The sequence below is a fragment of the Dryobates pubescens genome, chromosome Z (assembly GCF_014839835.1).
Source record: "Dryobates pubescens isolate bDryPub1 chromosome Z, bDryPub1.pri, whole genome shotgun sequence".
Lineage (NCBI taxonomy): Eukaryota > Metazoa > Chordata > Aves > Piciformes > Picidae > Dryobates > Dryobates pubescens.
Window position 1 is genome coordinate 73836527 of NC_071657.1, and position 20674 is coordinate 73857200.

The following is a 20674-nucleotide window of genomic DNA, read 5'->3' on the forward strand; positions in this document are numbered from 1 at the left end:
GCTTTGAACATAAATATTGAGCCCCAGGATAAAGCCTCAGTTCAGATAATTTAGAGTAGTAAAACTTCATAGATGTTATTTATTTCTGGTCAAGTTACTCTTAAGTGGTTTTATTAAAGACTATGCTCCCTAAAAATTAAAAGAACTTCATATAAGCTATTACATAAACAGGTAACACGTCACTTCATATTTGTTAGGGGGGTAGGCTAGTGTACCAATTCAGGCCAAAAAGTTCTTTCAGAAGGTCTCTTTTTCAATCAGAAGCCTCTGGTTTGAGAGAACAGTGCCAAAGACATTGCTTCATTTATAATTTAGCAACTATTCTAAATGTGAAGTTCACTCAGTTTTGTTGGCACTTGCTACTATCACATGATAGAAACTATTCAATCAGTGCTTGGCTAAGAACAAATTTACTTTAACAAACCTGAGATAACCTTGGTTTAACTTAAAAATACCACCAATGGTATTTAGTTGTACAGGATAATAAAGAAGTAGTCAGCTTTTTTAAAGTTCTATTTATGTCTTGGGTTGGCTCCCAAGGTAAATTGTGGATGGTTTCAGGGTTATTACGTGAAATAATCCAAACCAACAAAATAACATACTTCTCAAAACACAAGCTTAACTAATCTTTTTCCATTTCTAATATTGCAGTTGTAATGCAATTTGTTGTAATGTAATTTGTTAAAGTAGCGCAGGAACTGTGGCTGGTGTTAATGGCAGAAATGAAACTCTTTAGACTCTTCTTTTTGGAGTATGCTGTTTTGAATATATGCTATTTTTGGACACTGCAAAAAAATGCAAATTCATGATGTTGGAATTTGGCCAGAAATATGAACCCCAACAGATTAAACCACATGATCATGCTACCAGTTTCCAAGATGCCAAACAGAAGAAAACACAGAGGTCTCTGTCTCGTTCTGAAAAATGATGAACAAAGAGAACTTTTGATGTTTATTCTTCTGCACCCTAAAGAAAGAGGACCGTCCAAAAGAGTGGCATTGTGGAATGATGCAACTAAGGCAGAGGATTCAACCTTATGGTGACCTTTTCCTCTTCCTTCAGCCCTATATCAAATTCTTCCTACTGCTCTGCATTTAAGAGATTTAGAAACCCCTTCTTTAATGGTGTTTAAAGCTGTTATTGCCAGATAAAGAACAAAGGCTATTCATATGTTTAAATATTTATGATGCATTCCTAGCAATGCCCCTCATATACATGCCCCTCAAATCAATTGCCTGCTCCAAAGCTACATTGCTTGAGAGCTTAATGCATAACACCACGTGTAGAAAATACAAACTCTTAATTTGTGAGTAAATAATCAAGATCTCTTCCTATGCTTACATATGTTTTAAATACATTTCCAAGGGAAAAAAAATCCACAAAATTTCAACTGTCATAATTATTGATACACAGATTTTATTAAGCAAAAGGTTTGTTAAGTCAACTGCATGTGTAGGGGAACTTTTATTCTAGTGTGTGCTTCTTTTAAAAGAAAATATTGCCTTTACTAATTGCTCCTCATCGTCTTTTTAAAGGAAGAAGAAAAGCAGGAAGAAAGCAATGATATTTCTTAACGAGCCAGGAGAGGGAGCTCCTTAATAGGGCAATCAACTTCCTATCTCCGACCCTCTGCAGCCGTTCCTGAAGTTTCTTTTGCACATGAGGTTAAAAGGAGATGAAATGCCAGCATGGCCAGAATGAATCTCTCTTTGGCTGTGTTTCACAGGCTAACAAAAGGTAATTAACAAAACTGTAATTTTCTACCATGCTTTCCTTTCGTGAGAACAAAGGAGACTAATAGCTAAGTTCCCGTGGTCTGCCTTCCCTGCTCCTAAATTATTACAAAATGACCCCTCAAAGCTTCAGCATGCGTTCAAAGTGCCTTTTTCTGATACAATGCTGTGCAGTTCCCATTTTACTACAAATGCATCACACAAACATCTGTGACTCATCTACGTGTGAAGATAAAAGTGGGGGGTGGTCTAGCACAGGCTGAGAAGAGCCAAGAAAGAGAAGATCACTATATCCAGAATTTCTTTAATTTTGTGAGACAATGCCAGAACTGGCATCTGTATCAGCCTTGATTTCATAGTGCACAAAATGGATCTTCCAACTATTTTTTTCCCCCATAGAGTCCTTTGAGAGCAGTTAACCCAGGGAAATTGGATGTGTTCCATGTTTTACCACTCAGCTTATTTTCTTCGAACATATGTGTTTACTTCTCAAACTGAAACAGTAATCTTGCCATTGTCTTTTGTAATCCGTATTTGTAATAATGCAACATTGCTGACATTGCTAACAAACCACTGAGTTCACTGAGCAAAGGGGACTACTCTGACAACATGGCCTTGATAACACAGACCCGAGCAAGTACAGTTCTCAGTTCTGTGGGAGCAGGACTAAAGGGGCTAATCTTTCTCTGTGCATGGGTATTTTGAAAATCCTTTCCCTGTTGTGTACTGAAGCACTTGAGCAAATACATAAAACTAAGCTTAAGTTAATTACTGATTATTTAAGTAAATGTTAACAGATTTTGCTGACTACCTGTGGTCTTAGAGCAAGGGACTGAAATGAAATCCGTGCACAATAGATTGTAGTTTAATGAGTGATTCAATACTGAATTCTTTACTCAAGCTTAAATTCACAAAATGAACTCTCAGTTCCACTGAAGTAGGTGGAAAAAAAACAAACAACAAACCATCCCTGTGACTTGAAAAGGGTCAGGGTTTGTGACACTGGCCTCCGTAGGAAATCTGCCTGAACAGAGCTATGCAGTGGACCTGCAAATGCGAAGTATTTAAGGAAAGGCTAATGTGAAGTAAACCAGGCATTTCTCTCTGTGGAATTTCTTGAGGTGCAAGATTTTTGACATTGCTGAAAACAAGCCTCTTCCTACCCATGAAAGAAGCACAAATATCAACTCCCCACCACCCAGCTGCGGGAAATAAACCGATGCTGATCACTTCCTAATATCCCTCCTCCAATATGGAGCTATTTTAGGACTCAGCCTTTGAAGGAAACCCTTTGTTCACTCAGAAAAAATAAATACAAATTCTTTTCTCTTTACCTGCACTGGTGCCTGCACCGGTTGTGAGGTCCCCACCCATCAGGCCACCTAAGGGGTTGAAATGAAATAGTAGAAGTGAGAACGACAAATTACAACAGGCAAACAGTCAAAACATTTTCTCTGAGTTCAAACAGCCTGCCCCAGTACCCACCACCCACCACTGCTTTCCTCCAACTTCAGACAGCATCAAATTGGAGCCACAGCCATAAAATCCTAATGTTTAATGTTACCTGTGCGAGGCACTTGCTTTCTGAGGCCAATATGAAAAATAAATTATATTTGAAATTTATGTATAGCAGACCTTCATTTGAAAACTGTCTTTAGCTCAGCACTATTCAGAAAAGCAAAGGCTTCCACAATGGACTGGGAAGAACAGCCTGGAACGATGATGCAACCCAGGAGGTGTAACATATATCTACAAAGTTTTTTTATTTTACTTTTCTCAGTGTTTCATAGACATTCACTCTAAGGGCTTTTAAAACTTCTCTGCACTTGGGGACCTCAAATGGTTCTTTGAACCTGGTGTACTTAAGGATCTTGATCTTGTTTCAGCCAGACAGATTGAATGAACTTAATCCCCATTTATCCTGTTCAGAGGTGAGCCCTCATCATCACCAGACCAAAGCAGAGCCTCTTCCTATACAAGGCACTCAAGTTCAGAGCTGAGCTAACATTTACCCACCAAGGACCTTGTGAATGCATAAACAATACTACATTCTGCATTTAGCCTCTGGACTGATGATTTAAGTAATAAGTGTCCTATTTTACTTGCTTCAGTTTGTTTGCATTGGCTTCATTTCTCTCCCTGTCCCCTTAAGCTTTCTGGTATCACTTGCATGAGTTAGGCAGACAAGCTGCCTTTTTATGAAACAGCATATTTTCTGCCCTTTTATCCTTTATTGATTTCCTTTAATCTTAGTCAATATTCAGTGTTTTCTAGAACTGGGATTTTTTTTTTTTCCCCCTCCCCAATTTTCTAAATTAGGAATAGAAACCCCTTTGACCCATCTTTTGATTTTTCAACACAGCAATTTTGGACAAATTGTTATGGCTGGTGAAAACAGAGCTCTTATCTCTCAGAGTACAGTTTACAAGGACCCAGGGCACACAAGCAGCCGGCAAAAGAGCATTTAAAGGGATGGGATTGAACAAGAGCCTACCTGTGTTACCTGCACTTGGAGGCCGATGTGTCACACCAGGAGACATGCTATTTCTTTGCAAAGAAGGATGAGCCAGTGGCAAAAGGTTGGGGTTACCCAGGGAGCTGACTGGGTTACTGTATACCAAACTGTTGTGGTTGGACACTGGGATAGAAACTGGCATCTCAAAGTTTGGTGGTGGAACAGCCTGTACAAGCAAAAAAGGGAAACAAAGACAAGAATAGTACAGAAGCCTTCAAGTACAGTTACTCTATATTTAGTTCAAATGTAGTGTAGTTGGTGATTAAAATATTTACACTTGCTCCTCTCCCCAAGAGTCAAGAGAAGAGTTTCAAAAGAGTGAAGCTTTTAAATATGATTTTTCAAGTCATGATTCCATCTTCTTCCAATGCAGCTTGTACATCTATTTTGTAAGTACTGGAAGTATTTTTTTTCTTGTTTCTTCTTCTTTTTTCCCCCTTTTTAATTTTTCCCCCCCTTGTTTAAAACAAAACCCTGCTTCATGAAGCTTAATTTTCTTTTTCTTTCATTCTGTGAAGTCATAATTGTTCACTTGTGATATCTTAATCTGGTGTCACAGATGACTGCAAGATCAAAGGTACATGATTATGATGATTTCATTGCATGGAGAAAAATTAGAAAGAGTGGAATGCAAAAGGGAAAGCTGTAATTTCAGCTTATGTTGCTTTAGCAACCAGAAAGATCCCAAATCATATTAAAAGCACCAACATACTAAATTACTTTTAAGTTTCTCTCTTAGCTTGCAGATGCTTAAAAGAAATAAAGTTCTACTCAGGGACAGGTAGTAGATCCAGGAACTTTAGATAATCATCCATCTCTGAGTACTCTGTGGGTTTTTCAGTTTTGTTTTTCTATTTTTTTAGTGATGTCTTTTCACCATACTGGTTTTGTACTCTCCTGAGCCTTTTTCTTTTGCAAGAATCTTTTTCAAAGAAGAACAAAACCAGCAAACACTCTGACAGAGGGTGTGAGAAGATGCAGTACCTGATTCTCTTTATGTTCTTAGAAACCTCACCTCAGTTTTTCTTGTTGGGTTGGTGGGTTTGTTGGTGGGGTTGCCTGAATTTCTTTACAGTTTATGACTCTGGTGGCATTCAGATACAACGGAAGTTTATATTTAATTTATTTGTTTTAAAAATATTTAATTTGTTGTCTTTGCAAATGGAAAGAAAAGTTTTTCAGAATTACCTGACAGAATTGTAAATATTCAAAGTGCCCCTTAATTTGCCATTTAAAAGTCTTATGAGCTTCAAGAGTCTAAACCCTTTTAAAAATTCTTTAAATGAATCTTTTAACACCTTCAGAGGGAGGAAATCATAGATTTTAATTTTGTGGTTGGCAGCAGAGAGTCCTGTTACTTCTTCAAGGACCTAGAGGGACTATGTTGAGAGCTGGACATGTAATCTGCTGTGTCAGGCAACAGAGGCACCCTGACCTTGTGCCACCCACGTGTCTCTTGTCTGGCTGGCCAGAGCTGTTGGCTGTGCCTTTTGTATTACAGTGTTGGCCATCAAATCATGGTTATTCCTTCTTTTTTTTTTTTTCTTTTTTTTTTTTTTCTTTTTCTTTCTCTCCCCTTTCCAGGGCCAGATATAATTTTGCTCTAAATATAGAGGAATCATTTTGCTTAACCACCTAAACACATAGCAGGATTTCAGTTCAGGGTATGATGTGAAGGATGCATTACACAAATGCCTTGGGACTTATTTCAAGGTGCTAATTTAGCCCTGAAACCCTCTACATAGCCCGTGGCCCTATTTTTGCAAGAGATGGACATAGCATAACTACTGAGGTAGGTGGGGGCACCCAAGTGGATGGACCTGGTGGCATTGTCCTCCAAGCTGGGGCTCAGTTCCCTCTGCCAATAAACTAATGTTCACCCCAAGGACCATATTTTCCACAGAATGCATTGGTTTAAGTAGAGGTGAGAAGGGGAGCAGAGGTGTCTTGGGAATCTACATACTCAGTCTGTAAGGAGTAAAACTGCACATGCTGCTAGGGTCTGTGCAGGGATCCTGAAATATATGAATGTGCCTGGCAAATAGAAAAAAGAATAAATACTATGTGATGAACAATGTGATTGATGAAGTATATTCTTCATTTCTTTCAGAAGCAATCTCCTTTTGCCTGCCGATATTCTTACGATTGAAGTCCAAAGCTCTAGCTGCGTGTGTGACTTGTCTTTCAAAGGACAATTTACAAACTATATAGCACAAGGAGTTACCAGTGTGTATCATGACTGAGGTCTACACTCCTTGGAAATAGGTTCATGCAGCATAATCTCAAACATCTGATCAGCCTGAAGGTATGTTTTGAAGCATGACATTCTCCTCACTGGCAACACAGGGAACCAAGAGTTTCTCAAATCGCATGTAAGCCAGAAGTGGATGGCTGCTCCTGGAGCTCAAAGTCAGTTGCTGTTGCCTTTTCAAAAGGTTTTAACTGGTGAGTTCACAAGAGGATAGATGTTTTAGCATCTCCTCCAGCCTGATGTGAGACGTGAATAAGCCAACATCAAGTCTCCTGTTATTGTAGTGTGCAGGGCTGTGGTGGAAATCTCTGCTTGGTGGCTTTAGGCACAAGATCCTGCCTTCTTGAATGCTAACCTATGTCAGATTGAGTGTCACCCACCAGGGAGCACTTTGAACAATATCATCTTCAGCTTTGTCAGGATATCTGTGAAGGCTGGTGTCTGAGCCCAGGTAGACACCAATATTGCCTCTGTTTTCTTCTTTACCTAATTGAAATTTCATAGAATCATAGAATGATGTAATAATTTCAGTTGGGAAAGACCTTTAAGATCATCAGGTCCAACCATTCTTTAACTCTACCAAGTGTGGTACTAAGCCATATCCCACTGCACCGCATCTTTGTGTCTACCACTTCCTGGAGACCCTATTTCTGTTGAGCTATCTAAACTAAAATGAGTAGAAATGCAAAGGTCTGTCTGAAGGTCTTGTCAATCCTCATTGGGCTTGTTTGCTTTCATCATTATGGCCAGTCTTTCTTCCATTTACAAACCAAAATTCTTTAAGGGCTGCAATCATCTTTTTCTATGTTAGTACAGAACAAAAGAGGTTTAGTCTTGGTTGCTCTTGCAACTGCCAGTCTCACTAATCATCACTGAAACATACAAATATTGCTGAAAGAGTTACTTAGCTTTAATGTGTCTTATATTCCTCCCCCCCTGAAAGGTCATCTAGTCCAACCCTTTCTGTAGTGAGCAGGGACATCCTCAACTAGATCATGGTGCCCAGAGCCCTGTTGAGACTCACTGTGAATATCTCCTGGGATGGGACCTAAATCACCTCCCTGGGCAGCCCTTTCCAGTGTTCCACCACCCTCATGGTAAAGAACTTGTTAAAGTCTTAACTTTTGTAATGATGGTTTCATTTTCACCATATTACCTACTGCCTGGATATACTTTACATCTATTTACAGAGTACTTCATAGAAAATTTGATTAGAGCAAAGTCAGTCTACTCTCTGCTTTGCAGTTTCATAGATCGTGTATCTGGAATATAGTAGATTTTATGTCTTCTCAGCAGTCAAAGGCTAGAGAAAGAAGTGTGTCTGGTTAAGTACTAGTATTAAACAGTAACTCTAATAGCTACTATAGTAAAGTAGTATAGTAGTTGCTTCTCTAGCAACTATTCTTTTTGCCTAAATTTTGTCAGTCTTATATGTCCTTCACCAAGAGCTGCAACCTCCTGCAGATTCCCTAGTCATTCATGGTGGTAAGACATGGGGCATATCAGCTTTGACTGCGCCTGAGGTTGGGGATCTCTCTGCCTCTGACGCACTTGCATAATATCTGTATTAGTAAATTAAACTTGCCTAGGAACTGAGGCCATCTGAGGGCACGGAGCAGTCCATGTCCGTACTGTTAAGCTTTCTCAACCTGAAAAACATCATGACTACATATAAGCTGACAATTGGGAATTGTTCCTGGCCTGGGTGAGCAATCAAACAGAGCTAAGAAATTGTCTGGGAGAGTGTTATTTGGCCGTTGCCAAAAGCATGCCAGGGACTGCTCAAACAATATAGGACAGAGATAAGCACCTCCCGCTGCCTTGGCATGTTCTTTGCCATTTGCTAATTTGCTACCACAGATGAAGATTTACTCTAATGTGTGTGCAGCTTGCCACATTTTGCTTTTTTTGTTTTCTCCTGTCTTTTCTTCTTTGGACACCACCTTTTCCAAAGAGGGCAGATGGTTCACCTAAGATACTGCCAGTGTACAGCACATGATGTCTTAGATGTGGGCTCTGCAAGCTGTAGTGTGTTGTGCGAAGCAAAGTTTTGGGGACATAAAACCCTTTGAAAATTAATAGACCAAATATTCTGTGTTAAATGTTGGTTTTCTCCCTCCCTTGTTCAACCAGGCCTTCATTTATTATAGAGACAGAGATACTTATAGCGTTCTTCTAGGGGACTATTTCTGTCTCCTCTGCTTTCATCACTCTTATGAAAACTACAAATAAATGTCTAATTATTATCAGATGTTTTAGAACAATATAAATACTTATCCCCTGAAAATTATCTGAGAAAACATTATTGGCCTTAGATGTTAGGAGTAAAAGCCAATTTTGTTTTAATTTGGCAGCAGCTTTATTCTGTTACAAGACCAGGCAGGGGCACTGCATTGTTTTATATAGTTTGTAAGTTGTGATTTAATGACTTTTGGTGTCTTTTTGCTCAATTTTGCTTTCTTGCTCCCAACTTTCTTGGCTACCTTTGATGAACACACGTGAATGAGTATAATTTCTCTGAAGTTATACTGATTTGTACAATTAAGGATATTGTATCCAATATAATATTTAATATGTGTATATAAAAATATACAATCTTTACAAATTTCCATTATATGCTAGTTTTGAGCTCCATCCTGCTCCTTGTATTTCAGCTTATGCCAAGGAGTTCATGTTGCACTGGAGGAGAACATGTACTGATCACTCCTTTTGTGGTAAGCAGCTTGATGAAGCACACAGACCTTGAGCTCTGCATGTGAAGTATTTAATGAAGGGATATCTTACCCTATATGGAGAGAAATGCTAATCTTTTACAGTTCTGTTTCTGAAATAATGTCACAAAAATGTAATACACTGTACCTTATAACATCCCTGCAAGGTAAGAAGTTACATCATACCCAAAATACAGATCAGCAAATGAAGTTTATCACAAAGTTAATAGCTGAAGCAAGACATTCATAGAATCATAGAATAGTTTGGGTTCAAAGGGTCCTCTAGAGGTCACCTAGTCCAACCTCCTCTGCAGTAAGCAGGGACATCCTCAATTTCATCAGGTTGCCCACAGCCCTGTTGAGCCTCACCTTGAACATCTCCTGTGATGGGGCCTTGAACACCTTCCTGGGCAACATATTGCATTGGTCCACCACCCTCATGGCTGTGGTGGAACATCCAACCTAAATCTGCCCTTATCTAGTTTGAATCCATTGCCCCTCATCCTGTCACTACAGGCCATTGTGAACAGTCTCTCTCCAACCTTTGATATTAAACCATTAAATTTAGTGAAAGCCACCAGAGCGAGAATCCATTAATTTTGGGGAGGATGAAAGTGATGTACCACGTTTGGATTAAGAGTGTTGTTTTTAATTCCACTTTTATAGGAAAAAAAAATTACCAAATGTTTAGGAAGGAAGATAAAATGATAGAACTCACTACCACAGGAATGAGGCCATTTCCCATTTAAAAAAAAAAACAACATTTATTTTCATGTCTTAAGATTTCAAACTACCTTTTTGGAACAAAAAAGCACCCCATGTATCATGAGGGAAACAATGGATCTGAATGATCATCCCAAACACAATTATGAAGGTGGAAAAGCAGCTGGGTTAAACACTATCTGATTGAAAATTCTGCCACTTTAATTTGAGCAAGCCAAAGGTCATCCTTGAAAGAGGTGGGGAATGGCAATTGGTAAGTTTTGGAAGTGGAAAGGGATTAATCATTCCAGCTTGTAACAGTCACTCTAAATGTTGCAGTCATCATTTGTCAACCTGAATTCAGTCCTGAGAAACCAAATTCATGGTGGCAGATACAGAGGTGGTGTTGTTGTTTTTTATTCCTTTTGAGAACAACAGCTGCACAAAAGAAACAAATAAAAAGGGAGGCAAAAAAAGGAATTGAATCTATAGGTATTCCTCCCCCATATTATGTATGTGTTTGGCATTCTTAACCAGCCATTCCAAACACTTAACAAATTTGGTGCCATTCTAGTCTCTGGGAAAATGTTTTGAAAAATATGTTTGCCACAGCATGTGAACTTCTTGAAATTTTAATTAACTTGAGTGTAAATCTTTCTGCTGAGAATTAATGGAAAGAATACTTACACTGCATAAGACAGAATCTGAACGTCCTTAAGAGGAATCCTCATCTTAGGTATCAGATTTTTGTATGCACAATTGACCAGCAGTACAGAGAGTCTTTGCTCCTTCTGAGTATAAAGACATCCTTTTTTTGGCAGCTAACCATATAGCTTCCACATGGGAATGAGGCATGAACACATCCAAATGATCTCTTTTAGAAGTAAGCAATTTGTTGTGCAAATACCGATGCTTCTTTGGACCTGAGCAGATCTTTGGTTTCCTACTTTCTCTTCCATACTCATTTGGAAGATGAGCCAAATACTACCTCCAAACCTCCACATTTTTCTTTTCTCTTTTATCAGTTTACCAGATGTTATATTAAACACAATGAAAAAATATTTTCCCCCTATACGTCTTCTGCAAACAAAATAGCACATGCAGAGTTATTTCTCTTAGATATCTGGCAAGGCATATGACTGATGGTTAGAAATTTTGACTTGGTTAAAACAAAATTTAGGTCATGTTAAAGCATTAAAGAAATGCTGATGAGGTCAAAGCAAATTCTCTGATAAAGCTGTAAAATCACCCCAACACACAAACATGTCTGAATCCTACCATTAGGCTCTCATGCAGGCTGTTTCTCTGCAGCGAGCAAGTAGCTGTAACCCTTCAGTGCTGCATCTGAGTTTAGCAGACACTTGAGAACTGAAGTGACATGCATGGAATGCACTAATTGCTACATCTATAAAGGAATTTCAGTTCTACCTTTCCTCACCCCCCCTTTCACCACAGAAAGTGTTCTGTGGGTTTGTTAGCCTGTCCACAAAGAAAGATTTCCATTGTTATTTTTTAGATATAATTTGGGCGGGTGGTGTGGTAAAACAGTTCTGTAAATCAAGTGAATATAACGAATATATTCATATTTCACTTCCTTCTGTAGGTTTCTGTAGGCTTTGTCTGCATGTCGGAGGTAGAGACTTGGAAGGAAAATTATGTTGTGTGAAATTTTCTGACTAGAGTGCTTAATTGAATATTGGGCTATTAAAGCCTGTGTCCAGCTGAAATGTTTTCCTTAAGAAGCCAGAACTGAAAGGGTTATGGTTTGTTACTGCAGCAGTTATCAGCAGACAGCCATCTAACCTTTGGTACTTACAGGTATTTTATGGCTCTTGATCATATTATCAAATTCTTCATTAATTTTTTTGTATTTTTCTTCAGTGCGTGGGGTGAGAGCGTAAGAGGAGTCAGGATCGGGGCTTTCACAACCTTTGTTTTCTTTCTTGTTCAATGCCTGCCAGGTTCAGAGAAATATCAAAGAGTAAAAAAAATGAAAGGGAGCTCAGAGTACTTACACACAATCTTTGCCTGCTGATCATTAGATCAATATCTTCATTAATTTTCCTGTACTTGTCCTCAGACTCAGGGCTGTGACCTACTGAATCGTCTGCATCGGGGTCTGGACTGTCACAGCCATTAAGTCCTTTCTTTCTCAACGTCTGAAATACATAATTTGGAAAGTTCAATCCTTGACACAGGCTGCAAGAAAGACTCAGCAGTGTTACAGCAACACAAACTGCCCAGCAATGGAAGGTTTTATGTTTTGCTTTAGAGAAACAAAGTGACTAGAGATCCACCACACTGATGTAGGTCTCCAGTTATGAGTGGCAGGAGGGGACCATGCATACCCCTTTGTTCTGAAACTGGGATCAGCCAACAAAGAATGAAGCTGGTAATTTAGGAAAGTGCCTATTCTAGTACCCCTCTCCCACCATATCAGATATTAATTAATTAATTATCCATCTGAAATGAATGAACATTATAAGCAAAGGACATATTCTGTTCACATTGGAATATATTAGCGTATTACTTTTCTCCAAAGAAAGATACTGGAGGAAGTAGTGTGAAGAAAAAAACAAATTAAAAGAGGCAACAAATTTAGGAATTCATGTTCTTCACAGAAGAAGGAGGAGTACCTAAATTGTATTCTTCCTTTGAATTAGATGTTATGGATGACATTAGCAAGCTCTGCCATTTCTAAGTGTATGCTTTTGATAGGACAGGAGGGAGGACAGAGTTGCTAATGTGGCTGTGAAATACCAATTAAGAGCTTCTAGATGTGGTATTTAGTTTTTACTGACTCCAGTTACAGCACTACAAATGCACAGTGCTTGAAGCTTAATGTACAGGAAAACGCATTGCTAAAACATATGCTTAGTGAAAAGTCAAAACAGATGAATTTCAGGTTCAGCAACTGAAATCAACCCCCACAACCATGATCATCATCACCAAGATAAACAACACAGATAAAAAGTCTTTAAAACAGACTTAAATCACTAACTAACAATTTAGAATGATTGTCTGGCCTCAAATTGGTTTTTAATTGATCTGCCTCGGCGGATCACCAAAGAATGCTTGTAGGCTTCTGTAAGCAAAAGAATATGAGCAGCAAGTCTTTGTGGACTTCCCAAGTACAAGCAATAGTACACAAAGTCAATATTTGTGAGATTTCTCAAGCATATCTTCAAGGATGTCTCAGTATAAAAACTCCTCAAAGCGTTCATCTGGCTGTCTAGAGATGTTATCTGACAGCTTGCAGCGAATTCTGAGCTGAAACCTGGCTAAGCAATCTCATTTACAAAATACAGATTACATAGACCTCCTCCTGTATTACAACCATGGACAGAACACAATGTTATGTTCATATCCTTAGAAAGATGCCACACCAGGTGGAGAAGAAACAATCTGTATTTCCACCAGCAAAGCTAAAGACCAAATTTAGTAAAATAATGTTGTTACTCTACCCAAAATTAACTTTAGCCCTAAAGAGCAGAGGTAAATCTTTCCCTTAGAAAACCCCCATCAATCCAGTGTGTTTGGCTGGTACTATGGCTGTATGGCTAATCAAGCTCATTAATATAGAGGACTTTTTCCCTGGACACCCTGCATCCACTCAAAAGAAACCCAAACCCAACAATAACGCCAAAACCTACAACAAAAAAACAGCAGCAAAACTCAACAACACCACAAAAAACCCAACCAAACAGACAGAAAACAGAAACCTCTCCCCCAGATTAAAAACAAAGTTAAAAAAGGAGTTGAAAAAGAGAATGTTTCAGTGAGTTGGGATAAATTTCCATTAGTGTGCTTCAGTAAGGGGCACAGCTCCTGGCTCTGAAAATGCTGGAATTAATGCCGAGTTCCCTGTTAACTGCATTTTGGGGCAAAGTGCAAGAGCCAGAGAAGCTTTTCCATAGCTTTGTCTCTTGGTGTTTCTCTTGCCCCCGACCTATCCTTTTGATGATCCTTTGTTGCTTCTGTGTGTAAGGACTCATGTTGCAATGGAGGAGCTAGGAGACTTTCTAGGAGTAATTTCTTGTTCTCTTTTCTCTGCACAAGACCACATAATTTTCATGAAACTTGTTGGAATTTCATTATCCGTAAGACCATTCCCTTTGCACCAGATTTGCTTAGCACTGAATAAAATATGAAGAGTTTCAAGGGAAAAGACAGAAGGACAGACTGATAAACCACACAGACATGTGAACACACAGTCATATTCACAGTCCTCCTCTGGAGAGAAGAATAGGCTGAAAGTGACACATTAACTCTCTGCACTAATGTATGGAGCAGTATACAGAACAAATACTGTGTACTTGGACAACTTGGTATGGCACAACTAAAGTGGCCCTCACCAATATCTAATACCCATCCTTATTCACAAGTTCTCTGGACTCAGTGTCAGTTTTTCCTCTTCTCTGCTCTGTGTCACCTCTGGAAAGCAAAGGCTGGTTCTGGACATTGGAGAAAACTGGAATCACTAAGAAGACCACTGGGTTTCAGCAGATTAGAGTCTTTGACCTAGTCTTGCAGTGGTTTAGAAACCGTTTTTCTTACCGCGTTAAGCTGTCACAGCCTCTTGCAAACCCTGGAAAACAGCCAGACCTATCGCATCCTCCTGGAGATTAGCTAGTTTCCAAAGATTTAATGACTATTCAGGGAATTTTTAAGAGGATAAAATTACACAATTGTATGCTGCATTGCATTCTAGAGAACTCCAAGCCAGATTTCAGTTATTTTTAAAGAAAATAAGCCATTTTTGAACTACGGAAGCTCCACTTCTTCCAAGCAATTAAGCAAGTAATTATATTGGACTCCAATAACCTAAAATCAGCCAAGGCATTTGAAAAACAAAATGGTTAAAGGAAAACAACCTTTGGCTGAAATCTCATATGCCAGCAATTTAGCCTAAATCCTGCTCTATAAATCTCAGAGGAGAAGTGCTGACTTAGTGACATACTGGCTGCTGTAAAATGAAGTATAAACAACTATTTACTTTCATTTCATGCAAAATTTATCATCACTACAAAAGCACAAAAGAAAATATGGCACTAACAGCCAGGTCTGATTTTATCAAGGCAAGGGAAATCATTGCAATTTGAAGGCTTTTGAGGAGGAAAAGCCTCTCATTTTCCTAATCTAGTCTCTGTTTCTGCAGTATTATCCTCTTCTTTTAGCATTTTGTTAATGGGAAGAGTGGAGAAGTTTAGAAATTATCTTCTTTCTTTCTTTTTTAAATCCTATAATTTAGTTTGCTCATCTTGATAGAGGGATACCTCTTTTCTTCTTAGTTCATCTGCTGTGGAGCTGCTCCACACAGTACATTGAGGCTTGAGAAGCCACAGATATTTGGTCATGGAAATGCTCACAGTACAGCTGCCAAATTTAAAAGACCAAGTCAGTTGATAAGGTCTCCAAAAGGTTCAGACCAGCCTATTCTCTCTATTCTATTCCGATACTGTCTGGACCTAAGACCTAACTATTGCAGGGTTAATCACTGTCTTCATTTGTGCAATGAAAAGTGTGATCTCACTGGCTCTTCATCTGTGATCAAAACTTACAGTAGGGAAGAATTCAGAATTACAGGTCTACTTCTACAATTTCCCGTATCTGTTATGCTGTCTTGGAGCTACCACAATGATCTGCTAACTGATAACCCGTCTAGCGACCATGACAATCCACAGAGTTGTAATTTGGTAAAATTACACCCCACTGTTAGAAGGCAAAACCCACAAGTGCCCTCCATTTTCCACTTTCTTTCCTGTATCTGGATGGGATAAATCTTTTAGCCACAAATTAAAAATGGTTTGGTCTCTTCCTTCCCCCCACCCCTCCACTGGAGCCACATAGCTACGTGGCAAGGCAGACAATAGCCAATTACACAGGAATGATTATCCTATTGTGTTCAACTGCTTCATTATTTAGAGCCATTCCAAAGAACCTAGCCAAATTTGTGGAGGTCCCCCCCACCCCCAAAAAAGCATAAAATATTTAGATCATGGGCCTAATTCATGAAAGCATCAGTTTGCTCTCTGTGAAAGAGAAATATCAAAGTTAGAAAGTGTTGAGTGAAAGCAACCTTCACTCTCCTCTTGCACAGTTATATAATGATGAAATTTTATGATGAAATTGCACGATACAATATATGTTGCAATCAAGTAATGAAAGGTTCTCATGAAATGAAAAACACAAAGAGGAAGAGATAGGTTGCTATGGGAACCATCCATCTGAATTCCCTGACTTCTGTATAACTAAAATCTCAAATTTTATGTTCCATTTATGTAGAGTTCTTAGATTTTTACATTTAATAATGAACATAAACTAGTATGCTGGTACTAATGTACTTTAATTGCATGTTTAGGAGGTTAAGATAAAACATTATTATACCTACTGTTATCTAACAAGCTCCAGATGAAAAAAAAAAATTAAAAAAAATGTATACCAGTGGAACAGAAAAATGGAACAATTCTTACCTCTTTTGTATCAATCATAAAATGCTTTTGTGGTTTGTAGTCCTTTTGAAAGAAGCTACAGGACTTATATAATAGCTGAGGTGCTATCACCACATGTTAAGCTTTTTGTTACTATTTTATTTTCATCGAAGTTTCAAAGGAGAGAAAAATAAATAAAAAATTCCATTGTCTGGTCCTGTATGTCTATCTTCTTCAAATTAGTACACAAAATTGTGTGCTGTTCGTGACAATACACCAAACCTTCTGCTCGGATTTGCCTCCCATTTTTTTTGCATGCCAAGTGATTATTCTCTTCTCCTTCAAGTACCTTCTCTAGCCTCACTGCTTGTGAAACCAGACAATGCTGACATCTTTTGCCACCAACATCTGCTTCTCTGTGCTTAATGAACGATTGACCAGTGTGTTATGAATGTTTATACGTGTGTGCTGTGAGCTCATCAGGACAGGAGGCTTCTACCTGCCTGCAGTCTGTTCTCATCCACTCATGCTCTTGGCGTGTGCCAAGGCATAGCTACGGTATTTCATAATACTGGTACGGAACCAAATGAATTTGTGTTTTTTTGAAAGGGCACTGGGACGGTGGGAGTTTTGCTTCTTGCTGGGCTTGGGGGAGCTTTGGAAGGGCAATGCACAATCCTCTGAAGGTGCAGTCTGTTTGCTCTGACCTTGCAGTGTGTAGCAGGCTGGTCAGCCTCACCTCCTCTCCTGCTGCCTCTTCTGCATCCGTGTGAGAAAGCACACCTTACTGTCTGGCTGCTGTGCATATGTTTCCCCTGAAGAGAGACAGCAAGCCTGGAGATGCAGAGGTAGCAGAGGTTTGCTCTCTAAAAGAGACTGAACACAGTCCCTTTCCGTCAGGTTCAATCTTACTCACTTGCCAGTGCTTTTCTATGTGGTATTGACACAAGACAACTTTTGTTTTATAAGTATAAATAATACAAGAAGGATATGTCAGATTCGGAGATCCCACAGCAGCTAATCTAAACCATGTATCTTTCTGGATTTTCTCAGAAAGAAGTAAGAACAAACCACATGAAGACTCCAGCACTGAATCTTTGTACTCAAACTTCAGTTAAAGCATAAAACTAAGCTTACACTCTCCTATGTTCTGAGTTATTTCATGGGACGTGCAAAAGACTTCTGTCCACCACTGTACTTGTAAATATGGGTTTTGGTGTGGGTTTTTTTTTTTTTTTAAATTATTATTATGTTTTTATTTTCTAAAAAAAGAATATAGATCAGAATAATTCCTGAAGCTCTAAATAAGGACATTTCCTCACCCTCCAGGCTTTAGTCCTGTCTGTCGTCATGGCGCAAAAGGTCTGAAACCCCCACAAATCCCCCCCTGGGCAGCTGACGTAGGATTCCTACGCCAACACTCAATGAAAGGGATCGCATTTCTGTGGCCTTGATGGAGGAGACAGGCGGCAGCACCCGCCAAGCCCAGGAATCCACGGGGGGAGCAGAGCATCAAGTGACCATTGGGTGCAGGCTGGCATGATGAGGCTGCAGCCTGTGGGGAGCAGGACCCAGGCTGTCAGTCTCAGCAATGCCATACATCCCGGCCATCCGCACCTGTCAGCGCCAGCACCTGCTGCCCCATGGCCATAGATGGCTGTCCCTAGGGCTGAGGCACTGATTGGGGACTCTCCACTCCCAGCCTCAGACCAGTTTGGGTTTTTGTTGATTTTTTTTTTTTTCCTTCACCCATGGTGCTGTCACACTTCTTGGCTCTCATATGGTTGCAGTCTACAGGAATGCAGCAGTGTGCTTTGCAGAGATATAGGTATACATATAAATACATGTATATCTGTGTCTATACATATATTTCCATATACGTATACCCACCCTGGACTAGACCACTGCTCAGTGCCTTTTGTGTTCAAAACCTGGAGGGATTTTTTAGAAGTCTTCCCAGAGAATCATGACCAGCCTCTGTTTGCTATGATGCAGTGTAATACCAGCTTAATGTTGCTGGTATGTTGGATTAGGGGAGATTAAAAAAAAAAAAAAGGCATGTGCTTTTCCAGACAAGATTGGCATTTCCTAAATAATGAATTCCTGTGTGAGATTAACTGAAGGTGTCAAGATTAGCAACATAAACGCGATGATGACCTAGTTGTGATTACAGATTCTGATAAAATCATCTCTACAGATATGTGAGATTTAAAAAGAAAAAAAAAATCCATGTTGGACAAGCAAAATCCCTTTCAAATGTTAGTCAAAATTTACTGTCAAGTGCACCCTTTACAACCAAAGACTCTGTTAAGATGAAACTTCTGTGCAGTGGTTTTTTAAACCTGTACTTTGAAATGGCAGTCAAATTCTGCTCTGTTGTGTTAAAAAAAAAGTAAAATCCCTGATGACTTTTCAGAGACTGGCTGCCAGTGCTTCAGGCACAACATTAGCAGATTACTTGCTTAGATCAGAGGTATCCTCAGGATATTTGTGTTTTAGGGATGGAATAGTTATCACTGCTCCTTGAGCACCCCAGTCATGATGATCTCTTACTAATGATTCAAAGGCCTGTCACAGGCACTGATTTTGAGTAATGGGAATGCAGAAGATGTAGGGTAGGTAAGGGCAGAAAACTTCATCTTGCCCATGCTTTCTTCCTACCACTCTTTATGCCTGCTGTCCTGCCCATAAATGTCCTTCTCCTGCAGCATAGAGGCTAGCACCACAGCCCAGTGGCAAGTACCTTGTTTTCCACCTCTACCTTGGAAAGTGGATTTGCAGAAAATAGACTTCCACTGTTTCCAAAGGCTCAGTGTTTGTGGCATGACTCCATGAAAACAAAACTTCTATTCTGACTGCTTTCACTGCTTCACTGGTAGGAGCATTGTTAGTGTGCAAGTGGACTCAGTCTACCAAGGGGTGCAAATATGGACTTAAGTCAGAGTAGATGCATCTCTGACTCATCCCTCACCCCTTAGCCACAGCATAGTATCAGTCCATTATATCCTCTACTGATTTTTCAAAAGCATTGAAATGTATGAAGGATTTCAATTGCCAGGTTTTCTCAGCTTTTTTGAGCATATTTAACACAGAAGAAGACACTGGTGAGACAGTGTATTTGATTTTAACTAGGTTTTGCTGCCAGACACATAAAGTGTATGAATGGAAAAAATAAACTTTACAGTAGTTCAGCAGAATCATCTCAGCTTCTTTAGGGAATATGAGGCCACTTTAAAAATAAACACTGTAATCATCAACAGGTTGTTATTTCCCTCCTGCTTTTTTATGTTCATCTATCTATAATCCTTCTCCAGTGACTCCAGCCCTTTCCAGATGGAGCACTGCCCTCAACATTTTCACTTGTGTCTAATTTAGTCAGACATATACACAAATACAAGGCTGAAGTCAGATCTCATTTACACTAGTGTAAATCTGTAGCTGGATTTGGAACAGCTGTGAAGACACCAGTTGAGTTATTCTAAATGTACAGTGGTGTTACCAGGCCTGTTACATCAGTGTTACTATCTCTTCAAACATACAGTATTTTAAATATGCAGGGCTTAATATAAATGACTGCAAAAACAATTAACTATTTCAAGGGCAGCTGGTGTTTTTCCATGATATAAACAGGAACCTTTAATACTAAATACCGTATTCAAAATATTTCTTAAATGTGACAAAGAGAGTAAGATATATATTTAGCAGAAACTCTTGTCACAGAAATAATTTCAGCTGATAGGAATTATGCTTTGCCTGTATTTTGTGTGTTATCTATGCTCTAAATGATCCCAAAGAGATTCTGAAACTTTCAGGGCCGCTTCAGGCATCCATCCTGAGGTTGAATTTATTATCAGTATATGCTGCTGCACTAGCCAATGAGGTTTTCAGGAGCAGAAATAATATGTACCTCAGAAAAAGAAAACTAACATACAATATAAATTACTTGGGATGGAATTTTTCCTAGGCCACGGGGCAAACACCTTCATCCTTAAATGTGGGGCCAGAGAATCTCTGATGACCACAACATTTTGCTTTTCCGTTCCATCTGAAGCACCAGCAGCACTGAAGTGGTGCATTACTGACTCAGCAGTGAAAATGCCACCCACTGAGACAAGAACACCACTTCCTTCAGCACCTGGGTTTTCTTTGGAGGTCTCCCATAAAAACCTTGAATATATTGATGTTCTGAACAGATATATGTATTTTTTTTCTTTCAGAATTGGAACATTTATTTTACAGCAGATCAAATTGCAGGATATTGCAAAAAAACACCAGTACCAATACAAGGATGAGCAAATGTTGCTGAATAGTACTTCCTTTTAAAGGAAAAC

General features: G+C 39.2%; 1 protein-coding gene across 6 annotated transcripts in view; it reads right to left on the bottom strand.

Annotated features, from left to right (window-relative positions):
- Positions 1-20674, bottom strand: part of MEF2C (myocyte enhancer factor 2C) — a 139461-nt gene that overhangs the window by 25630 nt on the left and 93157 nt on the right. For 3 of the 6 annotated variants that reach the window (XM_054178434.1, XM_009900127.2, XM_009900103.2), the window contains 3 exons: positions 11928-12071; positions 4228-4414; positions 3068-3115 (listed from right to left, as the gene is read on the bottom strand). In XM_054178434.1, the coding sequence (XP_054034409.1) occupies positions 3068-3115; positions 4228-4414; positions 11928-12071 (379 nt within the window). Of the gene's footprint in view, positions 1-3067; positions 3116-4227; positions 4415-11728; positions 11867-11927; positions 12072-20674 lie in introns of all 6 variants that reach the window. The other 3 variants (XM_054178435.1, XM_009900119.2, XM_054178436.1) reach the window with 2 other exon arrangements.